This window comes from Erythranthe guttata, chromosome 7, assembly GCF_056151865.1.
Source record: "Erythranthe guttata isolate IM_541 chromosome 7, IM_541, whole genome shotgun sequence".
Classification (NCBI taxonomy): Eukaryota; Viridiplantae; Streptophyta; class Magnoliopsida; order Lamiales; family Phrymaceae; genus Erythranthe; species Erythranthe guttata.
This window is the reverse complement of record NC_142539.1, coordinates 2,770,765-2,793,923: the sequence shown is the minus strand read 5'-3', so window position 1 is coordinate 2,793,923 and position 23,159 is coordinate 2,770,765. Positions and strand designations below refer to the sequence as shown.

General features: G+C 34.6%; 2 protein-coding genes and 1 long non-coding RNA gene across 3 annotated transcripts; all 3 read left to right on the top strand.

The window, feature by feature from the left end:
* Window positions 1–1,279: 1,279 nt before the first annotated feature.
* LOC148768980 (uncharacterized) lies at window positions 1,280–6,654 on the top strand. Its single transcript, XR_016032133.1, has 2 exons — window positions 1,280–4,386; window positions 6,443–6,654. It is a non-coding gene; the product is annotated as an uncharacterized LOC148768980 (long non-coding RNA).
* A 5,576-nt stretch (window positions 6,655–12,230) lies between these two features.
* LOC105949771 (putative inorganic phosphate transporter 1-3) lies at window positions 12,231–15,282 on the top strand. Its single transcript, XM_012973088.2, has 2 exons — window positions 12,231–12,292; window positions 13,473–15,282. Exon 2 carries the CDS (start codon window positions 13,491–13,493, stop codon window positions 15,072–15,074), a length of 1,584 nt encoding a protein of 527 aa, XP_012828542.1. The 5' UTR covers window positions 12,231–12,292; window positions 13,473–13,490; the 3' UTR covers window positions 15,075–15,282.
* A 4,982-nt stretch (window positions 15,283–20,264) lies between these two features.
* Window positions 20,265–22,669, top strand: LOC105949768 (putative inorganic phosphate transporter 1-3). The gene is made up of 2 exons (XM_012973087.2): window positions 20,265–20,315; window positions 20,828–22,669. The coding sequence occupies exon 2, from the start codon at window positions 20,849–20,851 to the stop codon at window positions 22,427–22,429; it is 1,581 nt and encodes a 526-aa protein (XP_012828541.1). The 5' UTR covers window positions 20,265–20,315; window positions 20,828–20,848; the 3' UTR covers window positions 22,430–22,669.
* Window positions 22,670–23,159: the final 490 nt, after the last annotated feature.

Below are 23,159 nucleotides of genomic sequence, written 5' to 3'. Positions count from 1 at the left end.
CGGCGAGAAATAACCCTCGTCGGAAATGGCGGAATCCGTTTGTACTGCCATATCCCTCTTCACTCTCCTCTTCGTAAAGATGTCGATTCTATACGTTCCAATTCCGAATTCGAGAGCAGCGACATCAAATTTAATGAGCTTCCATTGAAAGAAGGGGCTAGATTTCAGGTTCAATTGTGTGTGTTTTGGCCTGTATTATACATGTGAGAGAGAAAGTAGCAAGAAGTTGAAGAAGACGAAGAAGACATAGAGAGAGGAGAGAGGAAGAGGAGAAAGAGGTGAGAGAGATGATGACGCAGGCTAGGGCAATTCTGTCACTTCATAGGCAAAAGGAAGAGAAAATCGCACATCGTGAGTGTGATACACAATCTGTTTTGATTAGGGGTGTGAACGAGCCGAGCTCGCCTGTTTTGGCAGGGTTGAGCTCGAGCTCGATTTCATTTTGTCGAGTTCGAACTCGCCGAGTTTTTTTTTTTTTTTGGCTCGAGCTCGAGTCCATTTTGTCATGCTAGAGCCCAAACTCATTTTGAATTTTTTTTAATTATCATTTTTTATTATTTAGATTAGGGAAAAGTACAGTTTGCACCCCTAAACTATGGGTCATGTCACAAACACCCCCTAAACTACAAAATGTAACAAATCAACCCTTCCATTTCAAATCCGTTTGTATATGCTGATGGGCCTGTTGACTTTTACTTTTTAATAACTTTTATTGTTGTTGAATTTCTTTTGACTATTTTACCCCTTGGTATCATGTGCTTGTATGTATGTGTATACCTATATATACCTGTTTGATTTCCGTTTTGACTTTAAAAACTAAATAAAACCATTAACAATGAAAAACCGATTGTATTCTAATTTTCGCCCAAATTCAAAAAAAAAAAAAAAAAATCAAAAACAAAAACTTCTGAAAATTATTGGGCTAATTTCGCCAGCAGTACAATTGAACAGATTCACAATTAATCTTAGGCAATGGTGAATGAGGAGAGAGAGAGGACTGGTGTAGGAACTTTATTGGGTGAAGACAGTGATTCCATGCTTGACGAGTGTGTAGTCGATTTGGCAGTTGGAGATGGGGATGCGGAGTTACGATGTGATTGAACAGTCGGCGCGTGTGACGGAGTTTTGGCTGCTACGGCAGGGGCCGACTATGGTGTGTAATCGGACATATGGATGGAGAACGAGACATCAACAGCCTCAAATCCTTGCTTGCACAATTAATTGAGGGATAATTTCTGTTCTTTTGGCCAATTAATTGAGGTATGTGGTTTTGCTCTTCTGATTTTTACAAAGTAGATTATAAAGATTTGTTTTTTAGGAGAGAGGGAGAACGGTAAATGACTTAATTTGCTGAACAAAAAATCATAAATGACTCAAAACTTAACGGTGTCATTGTTTTTAACGTTGACCCAAAATATCAGGGGCTATTTCGTTACGTTTTGTAGTTCAAGGGGTGTTTGAGACAAGCCCTATAGTTCAGGGGTGCAAACTGTACTTTCCCCTTTAGATTATAATAAAAGAATTACAAAATAACAATAAAATAATTTATATATGTATTTTTAATATCTATATGTTCTTTTTTTGTTATTTCTATAATATTTTATGTTATTATACATTATTTAAACAAAAAATATATATATAAAAAATAAAAATAAATAAGGCTCGTGAGCCGGCTCGTGAGCTCACTCACGAACCACTAAAAAAAGGATCGAGCTCCCGAGCTCCAGCTCAACGAACTCGAGTTAAATTTTTTTTCCGACACGGCTCAGAGCTCACGAGTCGGCTCAGCTAGCTTACCACCCCTAGCTCCGATGGGGGTTGTCGCCTTTGACTAATAAGCACAAGGGTGTTTTCGCTACATTTTTATGATATGGGGGCGGAATCGCACAGTTTCAAATTTCACAGGAGTTGCTCGGTGTAAGGTGGTGTTTGACGGTGGGAAGATGACGAGCGATTGTAACACCCCGCCTTTCCAAAACCCGAAAACCCTAAAACCCGAAATTTATATTCCTAACTCGAGAATCCTTAGGTAATATTATTACGTGATGATATTTATATGACTTACGTGAATTTAATTATGTGAATTATTTATGTGCTATTTTAATTGGTAGATTTATTTTTCTAACAGATTTATGGGAATTATGTGAATTAGACTACTATATGCTATATTGGATTAATTATATACACTACCATATACATACCCTATATATGTGACTTTACTTGATAGCATACATACATACATACATACATGGATTTTACATGCATTACTTGATGTTATAATATCTTATATATAAAAGAAAGAAACGCTAGGGCAACCCTAAGAAACCCTAATGTCATATTTGTAATTTTTTTTTCAATTTTTATCAAACTTTTATCTCCTTAATATTATTTTAAATATTATTTTCGAATTTTATCATATTTGTATCCCCTAAATATTATTTTAAATATTATTTTTTAGTTTTATCAGATTTTTGTCTCCTAAATATTATTTTTTTATTTTTATCAAATTTTTATCTCCTAAATATTATTATAAATAATATTTTTTAATTTTATCAAATTTATATCTCCTAAATATAATTTTAAATATAATTTTCAACTTTTAGCAGATTTTTATCTCTTACATATTATTTTCGAATTTTATCAAATTTTTATCTCCTAAATAATATTATAAATATTTTTTCGAGTTTTATCATGTTTTTATTAGTTTTTTATCTCCTCAATATTATTTTCAATTTTTATCTGATTTTTGTCTCCTAAATATTATTTTCGATTTTTATCTCCTAAATATTATTTTAAATAATAATTTTGATTTTAATCATATTTTATCTCCTAAATATTATTCTAATTATTATTTTCGTATTTTATCAACTTTAATCTCATTAACATTATTTTAAATATTATTTTCGATTTTTATCAAATTTTTATCTCCTAACTATCATTTTAAATTTTATTTTCGATTTTTATCAGATTTTTATCTCCAAAATATTATTTTTTGATTTTTTTATCAAATTTTTATCTCCTAAATATTATTTTAAATATTATTATCGATTTTCATCAAATTTTTATCTCCTAGATATTATTTATAATAATCTGATTTTCGATTTTTACAGAAAAGGGTAAATAAATCTGATTTTCATACCTAGCGGATTTTGAGACATCGTTTTACAGAATGTCTGCAACATTTGAATTTTATTTCTTCCCTACCTAAGGCTTCTTTTTTTGGTAACCCGACTTAAGATTTTGTTTCTTATCTTCTTCTTCATCCTATTGACTGTGTGGTAATTAGTTTACATCTTTTTCCATCATGGCTTATAGGTAATTTCATTTTGTTAAATTATGTGTTTCATTAATTTATACCAAAGATTTCAAATTTTATGTATAACAATTATTTCATTTTATATGTTATTGGACATGTTATTGAAAGGGATGATTTGAGAGAATTAACCAAAAATGGGCGGAGCCACAAGCTATTGGAAGTCGACATTCAAGACTTATTGTTTGTATGCGATATTTAATTTATAGTTTATATTTATTTTTGTTTCTTAATTTTCCAATTGTTAATTCCAGTGGCAAAACAGCCTTAAAATGAGGCAGTGGAGAAGGGCTTAGTTCCGATGCAAGATGTATAGATGGTCTTTTACGATGGTATGTTGTCGATAGTTTAGTTTTGATTATGTTAACTAAGTTATTTAATCTAATTACTTTTAAGTTCAACATGAAAGACATAGTTGATGATTTTTTTCCTGGTTCAAATTTTCAATCTACTGGTATTAGCTGATTCAATTCATTTGGAAAATTATTCAACAGCAAAGTTTTTTTTTTTTTTTTTGTGTGTGTAGTATACTTAATAATGTTCCACTGATGAATTATTAATGAATGATTATAAAAGAATTTTGATCATACGATACATCAAACGTTTGTTTATATTCTTACAACATCAAAACAATGCAATTTGTTGTCCCGTGCATCGCACGGGTACAATTACTAGTTATATTATATATGTATATGTATCTAGCGTATGTGTGTGTGTTTGTTAGTCAAAGAAGGTGGCAAATTAAATTATTATTTAATAAACTTCACATGGCACTTAGTTGAGTTTTACACTCTTCCTTCTCCTTCTTCTTCCAACACCTAACCCCCTTCTTGTCTTCCTCTCTCCATTCCACCGAAACCTCATGATCACCACCACCTCCATTCTTCATCTTCTTCCACATCAACTCCTATTTTTCAAAGAAAATGAAAAATAAATTTCAAAGTCATCTATTTAACCATGAACTTGTAGTAGCCTAGAACACCATTCTCCAAATAAAAGTATACATCTCACTTGAAAATCAACCTTTGAAGCACTTCCCGTCGATTTTTCCTTCATTTTCTTTCGGTTTTAAGGTAAGAAATTCTGATTTCTTGCTGCAATTAAATGGCATCAATAGTATTAAAATGGTTTTCAAAATTACTTAAAAGATTGGGGAAGATTTTGAAGAAATTAGTACTTTTGTGGAAAAATGGAAAATATGTGTTAATTGTTGATTTCTTGTTCTTGCATGCATCATCTATGTTGATAGTGGGTAGATACAAGTTTTATTGGCCAACATCATAAAAAAATTCGAATTTCAAAAAGGGTTTTCAAGAAAAATGAATTTTTGAACTTTATGGGGTTGCATGTATAGATCTTCAAAAGTTTTGGGTCAAATCTATAATTTTTGAGAAGTCAGTCCTAAATGTGTTTTCAAAACTGTTCTCCAGCATTTATTGAACAAGAATTTCGGATTTAGGTGGTGTTTGCAAATGATTATTTAAGTGATTATGCGGTTTTTTTTTTGCTCATAATCTGTTTTTAAGTGTTTGCAAAATCAACTTTTGCTTCTGCTTCTCTTAAAATAATCTGCTTTAAGCTATTTTTTTAAAAGCACCCATAACCCTGCTTTTTCAATTTTAGTTCATTTTCCGAAATATTTGCAAACACCCCCAACTTTTAGAACTAAGCACTTAAAACTAACTTAAATCACAATCACTAACTTCTGCTTTTAAATAATCATTTGCAAACACCACCTTAAAGGTGTTTTGTAAGAAAAAGTGATTTTTGAACTTCTAGTGGCCTTGCATGTATTGATCTAGAAATTTTGGGGTAAAATTTGTAATTTTCGAAATTTCTGCATAAAGTGACTTTCTAACTTTGTTTTCTACATATATTGAATCAAAATTTCAGATTGTTATGGAATTTTCATGAAAAAGTGGATTTTGAACTTCTAGTGTGGTTGCATGTGTAAATTTTGAAACTTTGGGGTCAAAACTATAATTTCCGAAAAATCTGTCATTTTTAATTTTTTTGAAATCTATTTTCCAGTAGGTATTAAATGAGGAAAGAATTTTCTTTACAAAGTTTTCAAAGTAATTAAGGTCACATGAGAGTTTTAGATTTTTAAAAGAAAAATGGAATTTTTGAGTTTTTAAGTTCAAGAAAATTCGAAACTTTGTGAAAATTTAAAATAATTTCAGAGTCTGAAATTTGGGTCTGTTAGGAGTTCTAGGATTTAATTTGGGAATTTTTGGAATTAGTTTGCTATTATTTCAAAATTAGGATAAATTGCATGTCATTTATTATGTTTTGTGCTTTTATTTCCATATCTTTGAATTAATAATTGTGAGTAATGAACTTTGGGATTTTGTACTTTTAATTGCTGCCTGGATGTGGATTAATTGCTGTGAGAATTTATTGGAATGAATTATTACCTAGAAGTGGTAATAAGTTCGTTAGATGAAAGATGAGAAAGGGGTGCATGGTTTGAATGTTACATGGTGATGTTTTAATGTGTTGGCTGCATGTGTGTGCATGTGTGTGTGCTGATTGTGCATGTGGTGTGTGCCGTTTGTGGTTGTGTGTTATATGTGTGAATTTGGGGATTTTTGCCCAAATTATAAATATGTGGTGAATTGTGATATTTGTGTGATTTTGTGGCACTTGATTGATATTTGTGATGTTACGTGTGGGTCATAAGCATAATTTTGAAAAGATGCATTTCACGGTTTTTTTTAAATTGGAAGGTTAATGGAATACCGGGTAATAAACAACTATAGAGGGCCGGTATCCAACTAGGATGAAATGATGTGGTTTGATCCCACTTAGTGAAAACGGGCTCGTAACAGGTTTATTATCCAGGTACAGAAATTAATCTTTCACGGATCCGATAAAACGAAAAATGTGTTTTTCATGATTTTCATAAAAAGGGCATTTTAGTCATTTTGCATAAGTACGTGATTTTGTGTGAATGATGTGTTTTCGTGAGTTAGGTGAGTTGATCGTTTGTCTTATGTTGTTGTGCGGAACGTGGGTAAGAATGGGTATATAATATTATATATTATGTATAACGTATTTTCAAAGTTCGATATTTCATCGAATTTCTTACTGAGCTTTATAGCTCATATAGGTGTCTTTTAATTGCAGGTAATAGCGTTAGAAATCCTCAATCGGAATGGATCGAGTAGTGGATCGAGGTCTTGCCCGGGTGTTTTGGAAGTTGTACGAGGACCTATGAACGATGCTAAAGTGTTTTGGTTATTCTCTTTTGGTGATGTAATAATAAACCTAACTACTTTCCTTTTCGTACCTTTTAAACTCACTACCGGTATGAATCGTACTAAACTCCTATTATAAAATAGTCTGTTTCGTAATTTTTGCTATTTTCATGCCTCCGTTAGAAATTTCTGAATTATTCACCAAAATAACCTTTCCAAACTCTGATTTCTTGTCGAACCGAAAGCCGATAGTGATAATGTAGCACTCGAACGAAAAACCTCCCCTCGAAACTTATTTCCAAACGAAACCTTTATTTGGCTAAAGTAACCTAAGAGAGTTTTCGAAAAATGCAAAGTTTTAATAATTGCATTTTGGTCCCATTCCAAAGTTTTAAAAATTACAAAGCGATCCTTTGCTTCCGCTAGTTTAATGAACATTCCGATAAACCGGTTCGATTTATCGCCCGACTTGAAGGAGGGTGCTACAGCGATAGTTAGGGGTGCAAGTTGGAACGGATTTTCCAATTTCCGCCGGTTCCGATCCGAAAAGTTCCGATTTTGGAACAACTTTTTTCATTCCGACTTCCGAAATTCCGATTTCCGAAATTTTCCGATTTTTTTGGATTGGAATTGGAATTATATAAAATAAATTTGGAATTTCCGATTTCCGATCCGATTTAGTTCCGAAATTAATTCCGAAAAATTCCGATTTTTTTCCGAAAATACACCTATAAATAGTATATATTATATAATACTTATTTTCCGAAAAATACACCTATAAGTTTTGTTTTAGGATTTTGACATAATGAATTGTTATTAGAAGTTTTATTGGATATTATGTTTTGTTTATTTTTATTTATTTTTTTTGAACTGAATTTAGTAGTTATTAGTTTTACTTTATCGACGTGGATGCTCTTATTTTCGAAAAATTGTGAAAATTTTAGAAAATTTCGGCTAAGTTTTAAAATTTTAGAGCTTATGTGATTTCCGATTTTTTTCCGAAATTCCGAAATTTCCGGGCTTTTTGGAATTGTAATGAATTTTTAGATTCCGAAAATTTTGGAATTGGAATTGGAATTGATTTTGTACTTCCGATTTTTTTTGGAAATTTTCCGAAAAGGCTAATTCCGATCCGATCCATCCGACTTTCAGCCCTAGCGATAGTATTACTTAAACTGTATTATTTAACCAAAGACTTAAGCTGTTAGTGAAATGTATTATTTAATATTAATATCTCCAAGCCTGTTGAATGACCATCTCACCCAAAGACTTAAGCTGTTAGAGCTGTTAGTGAAATGTATTATTTAATATTAATATCTCCAATACGCCCCCTCAAGTGCAGGGGAATTATGTTTGAAGCCTTGCACTTGAAATATTTTAAATGGGTGACTGTGGGAATCGAACTCAGGACCTTTTCATTTGGCTTGACACTGATACCATGTTGAATGACCATCTCATTCAAAAGCTTAAGCTTTTGGGTGAAATGTATCATTTAATATTAATATCTCCAATAGAGCCAACGGCTGCAAGTAGAGGCAGCGTATGTGTCAACTGCCAGTGAAACGGGGAGGTTGGCATAAATCGGAAATCGGAGCGTCCTAAAGCTGGCAAATTACGGATGGGTCCGCCAAGGAGGAGAAGTGTACTGGTGGTGGTATTACTCGTGATTCCCCGGAGGTAACATTATTGCCGGTTTCTCGACTTCTCTTTGGCTCTAGGTCGGACAACTTTGCTGAGCTTTTGATCATAGTGCATGGGCTTCGTTTATGTAAGTTGTTGGGGCTTGCTTCGATCATTTGGGAATTGCAAATTTTTCGTATTTGATGAGTTTATTCTGGGCTGGTTTTATGAAGATTTATTTGTTGATTTCCAATTAATTTTGAAAAAATGAAGTTATTGCTCAATTTAGTTAATCAAATTTTGGTTTCTCGCTGGTGGTGTATTGCACTTTTGCCCTTAAAGGGGCCGTTTCTGCAATATACAGAAATTAAGAAGCAAGGTGCTGGGCTGCAGGGCTGGGGCCGTTTCTGCAATTTACAGAAAAAAGTTTTGCTGGGCTGCCCTTGCAGATTCGGCTAAATTGCATTTTCACCCCCACATTGGGGCCTTCCTGCAATTATCGAGAATTACTCTACTTATAAGCAGTGTTCTAAAAATCGGCCGAGGCGGCCGATTAATCGGTCGCCGAGGCGGAGGCGGTCCAAAACCTTTACGATTTTAGTGTAAAGGTTTGAAAAATCGGTTTTTTGCCTGTGAGGCGGTCCGAGGCGGTCAAACCTTTAAGGCGGGTCAAACTTCGATGGCAAAAATCGGCAAAAAATCGGTCAAAAATTGGTTTTTTTTTTTTTTTTTTTTTTTTTTTTTTTTTTTTTTTTTTATAAATCAAAATAAAAGTTGGGATCTTGATAAAAAAAAAAAAAGGAGTTTTATGCTTTATTTTGCTTATGTTAATTATTATTGTTAAAGAACTAATGATGTATGCCAATAATGTATGTAAATTCAAAAAAAAAATTGCCTTTTTATTTATATTTTATAAGGATATTTATGTATTATGATCATATTATTATTAAACTTTTATTATGTTATTAGAATATATACATGATGGAGATATAACTATGTTTAAATATTTTTTATCTATGTTTTGAGTATTTATAAATAATATTAATAAATATATTATATTAAATTTTAAAAACCGATTTATTTCCGATTTATCACCGATTAATCACCGCCGCACCGATTAATCGTGAGTCGGTGCCTGACCGACTCGGACCCGATTACCGCTTTTTACAACCTTGCTTATAAGGCATAGTAGTCTTATAGGACTATATATGCTTGTCCCGTTTTTATTCCTTTCGTTTGTACGGATACTCTTTTCCTTGTGTAGGCCCACAAGGTTTTTAACGAGGCCTCCTGTACTTTGTACTCTGATAAGTATTTAATGTAATAAAAAAAGGGAAAGTACCGTTTGCACCCCTGAACTATAGGGTTTTTCACAAACACTCCCATGAACCACAAACGTAACAAAATGACCCCTCTTTTTTCAAACCGTTTGTAGAATGCTTATGTGGCAAGTTGACTTTCTCCAATTAAATTGTTTTCACAATTTTACCCCTCAGTTTGCTCTCTCTCTCTCTCTCTCTCTCTCTCTCTCTCTCTCTCTATTGTGGTGAACTCGCCGGAGTTAGCGAATGAAAGACAAAGATCAACAGTTGGCCAATCAGACTCGGACGCCTCTGAATAACAAGTCCCTGATGCAACCTCCCTAAAATTTCTAAAATTTTACAAACCCACTACTCCTTCTAGATCCAAGAGAACAAACAGAGTCGGGAAAGGACAGTGAGCACATGCAACAGAGATTGTCGGAGATGACGAAGTAACAGAGGTTTAGAATTTTATTTGAGATTAAAATGTTCTATTTTGAGTGAAGAGATATATCAATTAGAAAGTGAAATTCCAAACTACCCATCATCTTCTAATTCAACCCATCGAAACCTACATCACAAAAAACGGATTTTACTCTTAAAAGGAAAAAAATGGATGAAGAAGAAAGGAGAGAGAGAATAGTGGGGTAAAATTCATTTTAGTCCCTGAGCTTTGAAGTCAAAATCAACTTCATCCCTCAGTTTTTCAATTTGTTTAATGTCATCCCTGAAACATAATTTCACCGCCAAAATCAATCATTTTTCACAAAATGCCCACATTACCCCTTACAAAACCTGGGGGACTGAAATGAAATTCAGCCATAATTCCCATTTTTAGTTTTTTACTGAATACCTCGAATTAAATTTAGGATATTCAACTTTCCTCCCTTATACTTTGGTTCGATATCACTTTACCCCATTCTACTCTCGATTACATCGATTTGCCCCTTGTACTTGAAAAATATATATAAATGTGGCCCTCGCCGTTAGTTTTCGGACGTTTTACCTTAACACCGTTTGATCTAAGTTTGAAAATTACAAAAAAAAATCACCCTTCCTAGTTTAAAATATTATTAAAAAAATTAAAAGTAAATAAAAAATAAATTGCGGCTAGCGTGGTGGACTATATTTTCTCGTTGTCCTGAATTTATTTATTAATTTATTTATTGTTTTTAATAATTATTTAAACTGTGATGGTAGCGTTTTTGTAAATATCAGAGCTCAGATCAAATGATGTTAAAGTCAAATGTCTAACAACTAACAGCAATGAGGTAAATCGATGCAATCGAGAGTAGAAGAAGGTAAAGTGATACCGAACTAAAGTACAAGGGGGGAAAATGGAATTTACCCTTTAAATTATATTTAATAATATTTTCAAGATCTTAAAACTTATTTTCACTCATTGATCCAAACAATATAAAAAATACACACAAATATTATTTTATTTTTCAAATTCTTGTTGCAAAGTATTTTTTCCAAATCTTTAAAAATCTATTATTTAAAATACTAATTAAAATCTATTATTTAAATATTATTCTACTAAAGAATTTTTCCAGAATTAAATAAAATCAGTTTTTACTGTATAATATATTGGTACCATTAAATTTTGACTTGAAAATTGTTTTTTGACCATCGTTGAAAATTAAAAAAAATCATCAAATATTAAAAGATGCTCCTACATCTTTGATATACAGATTTTTTTTCGATATGAGAAAAATAAAATTAAAGCAAAATACAACTTTACACGACGAAACTCCTCTCTCAATGTAATAATTTTCAGTGTCGGCAAAAACAAAACCAAAAAATAATTGTCAATTTCCATCAAAAAAATTTGGCAACAAATTTGACATGAAAAAAAAACATATAGATAATTTCGTAACATCCAATTATACATAATTTTTGTTGGAATGTTTTTCTTCGCATAAGTTCTTGAAAATATTATTAAATATAATTTTAGTTCGATATGTTTTGTAGAGAAAAAAAGGGACACTTGGGGCTGAATTTCATTTAAGTCCCCCAAGTTTTAAAAGGGTAATGTAGGTATTTTGGGAGGAGGGGATGAATTTTGGCGGTAAAATTGTTTTCCAAGGATGACATTGAACCCAATTAAAACCACAGGGATGAATTTGATTTTGATTGCAAAGCTCAGGGACTAAAATGAATTTTACCCGAGAATAGTGGTATTCGCTGATTTTCAAATATATTTTGAAAAGGGTAAATAAGTAAATGCACCTAAAAATTGAGAAGGTTAGTTTTTTCTAACGTTGACCATAAACGTCAGGGGCCATTTTGGTACATTTTGTAGTTCGGGGGTGTTTGGGATAAACCCCATACTTCAAGGGTGTAAACTGTACTTTCCCATAAAAAAAATTCGCCAAAAAAATAAAATAAAATAAAAATATTCATAGGGGTAGTAAATGCAATAAAGCTCATTTGTTTTATATATCTTAAACACATTTCCTAATTCAAAATATTTAACAAGTCTACACAAAAACCTATAGCTCGACAACTGCAGTACCACAACTGTTAAGGAGTTACGTAATTTCCAGCTAACGTTTTGATTGCTTCAAAGAATACAGACATGATTTCGTTTGCATTTCTTAATTAAAACCAAATGTCAATTTGGATGTTGTTTTAATGTTTTAAAAATTCATATTAGTTAATTAGCTGGGAAAACAAATAAATAAAATCAAAAGGAGTTGACATTTTAGGGTATATGCCAATATGCTGGATAATATTCTTGGGCGCTTGATCAAGTAACCTATATATATAGTTGCCAATCCATACTTCATTATCATCTTATCCCATCATCACCTCACTTCCGAGATCATCGTTCGATTCCTGAACCTGCTCTACGGGTACGAGTTTCTCAATCTCAAGTATTTATTCGTTCCATAATATCTGTGTCTTTTGAGAATTTGTTTTGTTCTATTTTATCTGTCACTTTACAATTCCAATACTGCGTTAGTTGCGTATTTCCCAATTATATCCTCATTAAATTTCCAATACTCTTTTTGCATTAATAGTAAAACAAGGGTATATATTTAATATCTTATGTTTACAGGGTTAATAGCATAGAACTGCCCTGTGTTAAAGAAAAACTGCATCAAATCTCTCTGGATTTTTTCCTTGCGTAAAACCCTCATGCGTTTCATTTTACTTTGCACGAAATCCCATTTGTTAAAAGTTAACGCCGTTAACTATAGAGGGGATTTTATGCATTTTTTTTCATAACAAAGGCGAATTTAGTGCATATTTTCTACAATATAAGGGGATTGTAAGCAAAATTAATTAATTTGTTTAAATTTCATATTATTTTCTTAAATTCATTCGAACACATTTATTCAGTTACAATATGAAAAAATAGAAATTTAATAGGTGTGGTGAATGTTTTTTTTAATATCAATTTTTATATGATATAATTGATTAATCTATTTAAAAATTTTGATTTTTTAAAATATATAATTATCTTATTAGAATTATTATATATTTTATTATTTATTCTGGATTAATTATATGTGAAAAAAACATAAATAAATTGAGAATTCGTTCCAATTATAGTTTTCATATTTTAAATTAATAGATGTAGACTTAATATAAGAAAATAATTGAATTTTAAATAAATTAATTAATTTTGCATAGACCCTTGTGTTGCAAAACCATGCACCAAATCCCCTTATGTTACAAAACGAATTTCATAAAATCTCCTTTATAGTTAACGGTGTCAACTATTACCGAAAATGGGATTTAATGCAAGAGAAAATGAAACACAGGGGTGTTTTTACGCAATAAAAAGAACACAAGGGGATTTGGTGCAGATTTGTCATAACACAGGGAGTTTTATGCTGTTTACCCCAATTTATGATTATATAATTTTTATACTGGATAATATTTTTTCTTATGATTGTGTAATAATATGGTTTGGATGTTGGTGTAAATTTCAAGAGGTTTCTTTTTACAGAAACTTATAAACTAAAAGAATATTATTTTAGTAATGGTTATAATGATTAATTAACACTAATGTTTAAAAAAATGCAGAGAATTCTTTAGCCAACGATGGCTCGGGATCAATTGGAAGTGCTCAACGCACTTGATGTAGCGAAAACTCAACTCTACCATTTCACCACCATCGTCATCGCCGGGATGGGTTTCTTTACGGACGCTTACGATCTGTTTAGTATCTCATTGGTCGCTAAGCTATTAGGCCGTCTTTACTACACCAAGCCCGGTGCACCAAAGCCTGGCGTTTTACCTCCAAGCGTTTCCTCCTCGGTCACCGGTGTGGCACTCGTCGGAACCCTAATCGGGCAGCTCTTCTTCGGGTGGCTCGGCGACAAAATGGGCCGCAAAAAGGTCTACGGACTAACGCTCATTATTATGATTATATGCGCAGTCGCCTCCGGTTTTTCTTTCGGCCACACACCAAAGGGTGTGATGGCTAGTCTCTGCTTCTTCCGATTCTGGCTCGGATTCGGCATCGGCGGCGACTACCCTCTCTCCGCAACCATCATGGCTGAATACGCCAACAAGAAGACTCGTGGTGCTTTTATCGCAGCAGTTTTCGCCATGCAAGGTATGGGGATCTTGTTCAGTGGGATTATTTCTCTGATCGTATCGACAGCTTTCGACCGTCAGTACCCCACCCCGACCTACGAGCAAAATCCGGCTCTCTCCACTCCGCCAGAAGCCGACTATGTGTGGCGCATTGTCTTGATGTTCGGCGCTTTACCCGCTGCCTTGACTTTCTACTGGCGCATGAAGATGCCGGAAACTGCCCGTTATACCGCCCTCATCGCGAAAAACGCTAAACAAGCGGCGGCAGACATGGGCAAAGTTCTGAACGTGGACTTTGAAGCCGAAGAAGAGAAGGTGGAGAAGATATCAAAAGGCAAAAGTAACAACTTCGGTTTATTCTCAAGGGAATTCCTCCGCCGCCACGGCCTCCATTTATTCGGAACCACCTCCACTTGGTTTCTTCTTGACATCGCCTTCTACAGCCAAAATCTCTTTCAGAAAGATGTCCTGTCCGCCATCGGATGGATCCCTCCGGCCAAAACCATGAACGGCATCCACGAAGTCTTCAGAATTGCCAAGGCCCAAACACTTATCGCACTCTGCAGTACCGTGCCTGGTTACTGGTTCACGGTGGCGTTCATTGACATCATGGGAAGATTTGCAATCCAACTAATGGGATTCTTCTTCATGACGGTTTTCATGTTTGCTGTGGCCATTCCTTACGAACACTGGAAGACTCATCACCTCGGATTCGTGATGATGTACGCCCTTACATTCTTCTTCGCCAATTTTGGTCCCAACGCCACCACATTCGTTGTGCCAGCTGAAATATTCCCAGCCCGATTAAGGTCCACGTGCCACGGAATATCAGCAGCTGCTGGAAAAGCGGGCGCCATTATTGGAGCTTACGGGTTTCTTTATGCTGCACAAAACCAAGACAAAACAAAGACTGACGCGGGTTATCCACCGGGCATTGGTATTAAGAATGCACTAATTATTCTTGGATGCATCAATGCACTTGGAATGATTTGCACTTTCGCTGTTCCCGAGTCCAATGGGAAATCGCTGGAAGAGGCATCCCAAGAAACTTTCGGTGACGATGACGCCGAACCAGAAGGAGTTTGAAGAAGTGTGAGAAGCTTAATTAAAGCTTGTTTTTGTTTTTCTCTCTCAATATTTAATTTAATGTTGTTTGTCAATAATTATATATGTTTTGACATGTATTTGCTTTGGAATACTCTAAAAATCCAAAGCCTTGTGTGATTTGCTTTGATTCGCTTGTATAAGTTTGTATTCTTTTGCAGTGGTTATTGAAAATTTTATTTAATTTTTATATTTTATGAGACTGTTTTATTTTTTCATAAAATTTGCAGTTACATGCTTAAATGTTCATTTTTCACTTTTTGTACACTTCACTATTCACTTCCAAGGAAAAAAACTTATCGATATCTGAAATCCATCACCACCCAAATCTACTCATCAGCAATCATTCTCTACCATCACGGGCAATCCCAGCCGTCGTCAGCTAGCGCCGCCACCACCAACCACCGCCGTCAGCTGTGGTTAGGGCTAAACGTATGCAGACGTTAAGCCGAGTTGGCCTTGCGCGCGCAAATAGGATTTTAAACTCGCATCAGTTTGGGAAATTCTATGCTACACCTGGTGAATATAACCAGGCACCCTAATTAATAAGATTCCCACTACGGGTTCAGTTATGGCCCAATGGATTTTAGAAATATAATTATAAAATAAATAAAAAAGGACACATGTCAAGAAAAGAGCCACCCGGTGAAAATCACCGGGTGTAGCATCGTATTCCCCCATCAGTTTCCCTTCTTTTTTACTTCTTTTATAATTGGGGTATTATAGTCTTTGAGTAAATTGCAAAAACCACCCATGTACAATCTTGAACTGCTAAAGAAGCCTCCATGTTAAAAAAACTGGCAAAAACGCCATATAAAATATTTTAGATTGCACACTGCCCCCAATTTGATTTTTACGGTTGATCAATTGTTAAAAGACAGAAATACCCTAAATAATTTTTGCAAGTTGTGCCAAGTTGCCCTTTTTTTTCTTGTTCTCATTGTCAGGCCAAAATGGCCGGAACTTTGCACATCCGATTTGGAAGGATTTCTTTGTCTTTTCAAAATAAAAATCCCTATTCCCTTCAATCCCGAACTTTAGCGTGTTTTGCACTTTACCCCTCAACTAAAAAAAATTGCACATTGCCCTCCAAATTCCATTCTTTGAAGCACCGATCAATTAAATTTCCATTTTTTGCAAATACTTCGCCTGAAATAGAGGTGTGCCATTCACACGTGATTTCCAAGGGGCAAATTCGTCAAATAATTTTTTTTCTCTTTCTTACCACATGTTCATATTCATTTTCTTCATCAGCTCCCTTTTTCTGCAGGTGCCCACTCAGTTTTTTTCTCACGAAAAAATGATATAAGAAACATTCGATCTTGATTTATACAAATTATTACTTCTTCAAACACACAAAATTCCATGCACCAAAGCAATAACCCGCAAAATCAAACTTAATTACTCAAATTCTTACAATCTTTTTTTCCTGATCAAACTGTCAACAACGTTTCTATATATATAAAGAGAAAATAGAGTGTATTTCAGTGTAAAAGCAAAAAATAATAATTCACAAATATCACCCAGAGAAATTGGCAATTTTCTTTATCTCGTCGATCTCCTTCAGAATCTGACTTCTCGGTAAATGTTTGAACGTTTGGGAGTTATTTTCATTTTATTTTGAGGAAATATGTTTTGAGGGAATAGTTGGAGAATGAAATTAATGTTTATTTAAAATTTGGGATGAGGCAAAATACATTGTAGCTGTAGCGATCAAATCAAATCATTTTTAAAGATATTGGGAAAATCTATTGTGCAAGAGGAATTTGAAATTTAAAGTAAGGAGTTTTTAGCATTCGGTACCCCTGTGTAATCTCTAACGACTAAAAAAAATCTCTATGTTAAAACAATTAGCACAGACCCCCCTATATAAGATAGTCAAAGCCAGTAGGAATCCTGCGAGTTGGTCGTGTGATACACTCGCCAAATATGCGATTGGGTTCGATTTTTTGACGTGAAAAAACCCCAATACCTTTTAAATGATAAATTTTAAAAATAAGTCCAAAATAAATTTTTTAATATTTTCAATTCAGTCGCTTGAAATTTCAGAAAAACCCTCTTCTCACAATTCATGGGACTGAATTTCAATTTTCCCATTCAGGCACAAGCGGCCGAATAAAGAGGAAAGGCAAAACTCCGGCGGCCCTTCAGTTTCGATCGCGGCTCGTCCATTACAAAAGGAAAAACTCCGGCGGCAGATAAAGATGATTCAAATTATTGGATTGTAGAGCACATTTAAATTCATTCTTCTTCTAATTTCGGAGCATGTGGTGTGGCGGGGAGGGGGCACGTGGAAGATGACCCTTTTTTTTTATTAATGCGTTGTTTTTTATTTTGTTTAATGCTGTATTTTAATGAGGGTAGTATAGTCACTTCTTTATAGTCAACATGTTTCTTTCCGCTAGGGGGCAGTGAACTAAATAAAATGCAACATAGAGGGGTAATTGCTAATTTTTTTAAGGGTAAAATTCATTTTGCACCCCTGAACTATGAAAAATGTATCGTTTACCCCCTTGATGTATGGAAAACATCAAACACCCCCCTACTTTTGACAGTCAATGCTCAATCTCTTTTTTGGGGGTTCCTAACCCGGTAAACTTAGAGGGTTAAGGACACGATTTTACCTAAAAACAAGGTGTATTTTGTGGATTATTGACAATTTTCAGAATTCGTTCCAAGTAGAATTTTAACCATTTTAGCGTTGTTTGATTTTAGGGGTTTATGTTTAATTTCAAATAACAGACGTAATTTTTTGCATTGCTATATAAGACACAGACGTAATGTCTTGTTTGAATTCTCAACTTTATTGATTTTTTTTTATAGATTTGCCATAGTAATAGATTTCTCAACCTGTATCACATTTTATGCTTGGACTTAAATGAATTTTTATTTTCAATTAACCCGTAATGTTTTTTTTTCTTTTACAGATTGTATATTTTCTCCAACTCATATTTAAAAGAAAAATCTTATGCAAAGTCTGTGAATCTTTGTTTTTAGTTTGCGGTTCATTAGAGTTTTATTTTGATTTAGCATTTCTTTTAGATTTTAGGCTTTTTTTTTTTGGGTCTTTCGATCATTATCTGCAAAGCTTTATTTTTATCGATTTGATTTTTCTTTTTTTATGCAGGAATAATGAGTGACCAATTGTTTACTATTAGGATCAATCATAAAGTGAGATTCACAAATGGTGGTGAAGAGTGTGTCGGAGGGGTGGTTTCTGTTTTGCCGGACGTTATAAATGGACAAATTTAGGAAAAAAAAACTAAATGAAATGAAGAATTCAAGAACAGAAGAAAAAATGGGTAAAAGAGTGAAAGAAAATGTTGAAAAGAGTAAAAAACGAAAAAAAAAAATGAATAAGTGGGAAAATCTGGTCAAAAAATGACTAAAATTAGAGAATCTATATATAGATATTACTGGGGGTAATTTCGTCAAAAAAAAATGCCAACGGATCTTTATAACAGTCGATTAAAGGATTTGACTAACGGATTCAAGTAAAATGTTAACGGTAGGGGGGTATTTGATGTTTTTCATATATTAGGGGGTAAACGATACCCTTCTCATAGTACAGGGGTGTAAAATGAATTTTACCCTTTTTTTAACATGTGGGTTTTTTTTTAACATAACAGATTACACAGGGGGGTCTGTGCAAATAACTCTTAATGTCAGATTCGTTTGTTTTTTAGTGAAAATATTTTTTACTGTAGCAGTCAAATCATATCTGAATGAGAGAAGAACTTTAAAGTTGTTTGAGATGTTTTTTCGAAAACCAATTGGGAAAGAATTAAAGTGAAACAGAACATAACCAAACATTGCCTCAGTGTTTCAGAATTTGAAGAATGGAGTATATATACTTTCTCAACCGAAACGAAAAGGGAAGAGAAATTTGTGCGTGGGGTCAAAACAGAGGCGATTTGGCGCTTTTGCCCTCACTAGAAACACGTGGGAATGATACGCTTACAATTCAGGCGACGATTTTGCCAAAAAAAGGTCAACTTCCTGATCGGTGCTCCAAATAATGTAGTCTGGAGGCAGGGCCGGTCCTGAGTTTTCGGGGCCCTAAGCAAGCTATGAAAACATGGGCTCTTTATGGTTCAAAAATACTTGGTGATTTTTTTCAAGAAATAATTTTTTTTGCATAAACTTAGAATACTTCTAGCATTTTTTTAAGCAAAATCACTAATTACACTTGAATAATCAATTCTTTTTTTACCATATTTCTCTAAATCGACAATATAGCTAGTCCATTTAATCTCTCTTGTGACATGTTGACGGAGGTAGACTTAATCGACTTTAACTTTGAAAATGTTTTTCAAGAGATGCAACGGTAACTGGAATTGTTAACAATATTCAATAACCAATCCATGTATTCGGAAAACTACTCTATACAAAATACATCTTAAGACTTTCAACTCCATTGATATATCTATCCCGTCAATATCACAAGTTTCATATTTCAAATACTCGTCAAGATTAAAAAAAATATAATAAAAATTTCACAATTAAAAATGAGGCGAAATATTATCTTTACTAAAAAAAATTGAATGCAAAATAGGGATACAAAGCAAATGTGTTTTACTAATTGTTAAAAAGAATCCCTCTACATAATTATCCTTATATGTTTATTCATTACCCAATATATATTATATACATGTATTTATATATACATTTTTTTTTTTAATTTGGGGGCGCCATAGGAATGGGGGGCCCAAAGCAATAGCTTGTGTGGCAATGGCACAAGGCCGGCTCTGTCTGGAGGACAACGTGCAAATGTTTTTAGTTTAGGGGGTAAAGTGCAAAACACGCTAAAATTCGGGGGAAAATATATATATATGAACGGATAGCTCGACGAATGCGAATGCAGTAGCATAACTAGTTAAGGAGTTACATAGTTTTCAGCTAACATTTTGATTGCTTCAATGAATACAAATATCGTTTGCATTTATTAAAAACAAATGTCAATTTGCATGATATTCAATGTCAGAAGAATTCATATTATTAGTTAGCTGGGAAAAAAAAAAAAAAAAAAGATATAATTAATAATTAAAAAAAGAGTTGACATTTTAGGGAATATACGAATATGCCGAATATTATCCTTAGGGTGTTTGATCAAGTAACTTGGGCAGGTGACCTTTATATATAGTTGCCATAATTCAGTATCATATTATCCCATCATCAGCTCACTTACCGAGATCGATCATCGTTCGATTCCTGAACCGACAGGTACGAGTTCCGATATATCCTCAATTTCATCTATGAAATTACGTCTCTGTTTCTTTTTAAATGTCGTTTTAATAAACAAGAAAAATCATTTTATGTCGGGTTAATTTAATGAAGAATATATTTTTATTATATTCATTTACGTTTTTTATTTCTATTATGTAGTAACAATAGAGGTTGGGTTGGTGTAAATTTCAAAATCTTTTAAAAGTTTGCATAAATTTATAAACTAAAAGAATAGAATCTAAGTAGTGGTTATAACGTGAGATTAATATAGCCACAAGGTTTATTTAATAATTCTTTCTTATATTTTGTTCATGATTAATTAGCTTTAGGGATTAATTACGTAGACTCTCCTTGAAACTAAGACACATATATAAAACAGCGCACGAAGTGGCTCGTCTTTCTTTTGAGAGCCCATGTATATGTCAACAATGTTATTTTTTTCGATTTAAAACATTGTATCGTTTGAGTCGGGGTTTTAACAGAAATTTGTTTCTTTCTCGAAAATCCAGAGAATTCATCAACGACGAACGATGGCTCGGGATCAATTGCAAGTGCTCAACGCACTTGATGTCGCTAAAACCCAACTCTACCATTTCACCACCATCGTCATCGCCGGAATGGGCTTCTTCACTGACGCCTACGATCTGTTTAGTATCTCTTTAGTTGCTAAGCTATTAGGCCGTCTTTACTACACCAAGCCCGGTGCACCAAAGCCTGGCGTTTTACCTCCGAGCGTTTCCTCCTCGGTCACCGGTGTGGCACTCGTTGGAACCCTAATCGGGCAGCTCTTCTTCGGGTGGCTAGGCGACAAAATGGGCCGCAAAAAGGTCTACGGACTAACGCTCATTATTATGATTATATGCGCAGTCGCCTCCGGTTTTTCCTTCGGCCACACACCCAAGGGTGTGATGGCGAGTCTCTGCTTCTTTCGATTCTGGTTGGGCTTCGGCATCGGTGGCGACTACCCTCTCTCCGCCACCATCATGGCTGAATATGCCAATAAGAAGACTCGTGGTGCCTTTATCGCGGCGGTTTTCGCCATGCAAGGTATGGGGATCTTGTTCAGTGGGATTATTTCTCTGATCGTATCGACAGCTTTCGACCGTCAGTACCCCACCCCGACCTACGAGCAAAATCCGGCTCTCTCCACTCCGCCGGAAGCCGACTATGTGTGGCGTATTGTCTTGATGTTCGGCGCTTTACCCGCCGCCTTGACTTTCTACTGGCGCATGAAGATGCCGGAAACTGCCCGTTATACCGCCCTCATCGCGAAAAACGCTAAACAGGCGGCGACAGACATGGCCAAAGTTTTGAACGTGGAGTTGGAAGCTGAAGAAGAAAAAGTGGAGAAGATATCAAAAGGCAAAAGTAACAACTTCGGCTTATTCTCAAGGGAATTCCTCCGCCGCCACGGCCTCCATTTATTCGGAACCACCTCCACTTGGTTTCTTCTCGACATCGCTTTCTACAGCCAAAATCTCTTCCAGAAAGACGTTTTATCCGCCATCGGATGGATCCCTCCGGCCAAAACCATGAACGGCATCCACGAGGTCTTCAGAATCGCAAAGGCCCAAACGCTGATCGCACTCTGCAGCACCGTACCGGGGTACTGGTTCACGGTGGCTTTTATCGACATCGTCGGAAGATTCGCAATCCAACTAATGGGATTCTTCTTCATGACGGTTTTCATGTTTGCTGTGGCCATTCCTTACGAACACTGGAAGACTCATCACATCGGATTTGTGATAATGTACGCCCTTACATTCTTCTTCGCCAATTTTGGTCCCAACGCCACCACATTCGTTGTTCCCGCTGAAATATTCCCAGCCCGATTAAGGTCTACGTGCCACGGAATATCAGCAGCTGCTGGAAAAGCGGGCGCCATTATTGGAGCTTACGGTTTTCTTTATGCTGCACAAAACCAAGACAAAACAAAGACTGACGCCGGTTATCCACCAGGCATTGGTATCAAGAATGCACTAATTATTCTTGGATGCATCAATGCACTTGGAATGATTTGCACTTTTGCTGTTCCCGAGTCCAATGGGAAATCACTCGAAGAGGCATCCCAAGAAACTTTTGGTGACGATGATGAAGTTGAAGGAGTTTGAGGTCTCGACTTTTCCTTTGTTTTATGCTGTTTTGTTTGACATATATTTGTTTTGGAATTTTCTGTGTAAGAATGTCTGGTGTTGGTTGTGTCATTTGATTTTGGTTTACATTTGTAAGTTTGTATTCTTTTGTACGTAATGGTTCTTGGATTGTTTTGTCTGATCTTATAATTTTTTTTTATGAGGATAGAGTGTTCATTTGACGTTTCCTTGAAATATTCTAATATTAGTCCCTCTTTATTTGTGTGTTTCATTTTTGTATTGATTGAATTTCCCGCAGTGTAATATTTACTGGGTGAAATACACCGGGTATATCTTTACTGTATATAAGTGCACAAAAACAAGCACACACACACACAAACCTATATTGGTGAGTGTAGATTAAAGATAAAATAAACCCGATATAACCTTCACCAGGTGTAGCATAGAAATAACCGTCAATTGCCTATTTTAATCAAGATTTGCCATCATCTTTTACTGAGAAAATCTTTGAAGAAAACCTCACTTGTCATATTTTGATTTTGTGTAATTAAATAGTGAAATGTATCATTTAGTATTAATATCTCCAACACGCCCCCTCAAGTGCAGGCGAATTACATTTGAAGCCTTGCACTTGAAATATTTGAATTGGGTGGCGGTGGGATTCGAACTCAGGATCTTTCATTTGGCCTGCCTCTGATACCATGTTGAATGACCATCTCAACCAAAAGCTTAAGCTGTTAGTGAAATG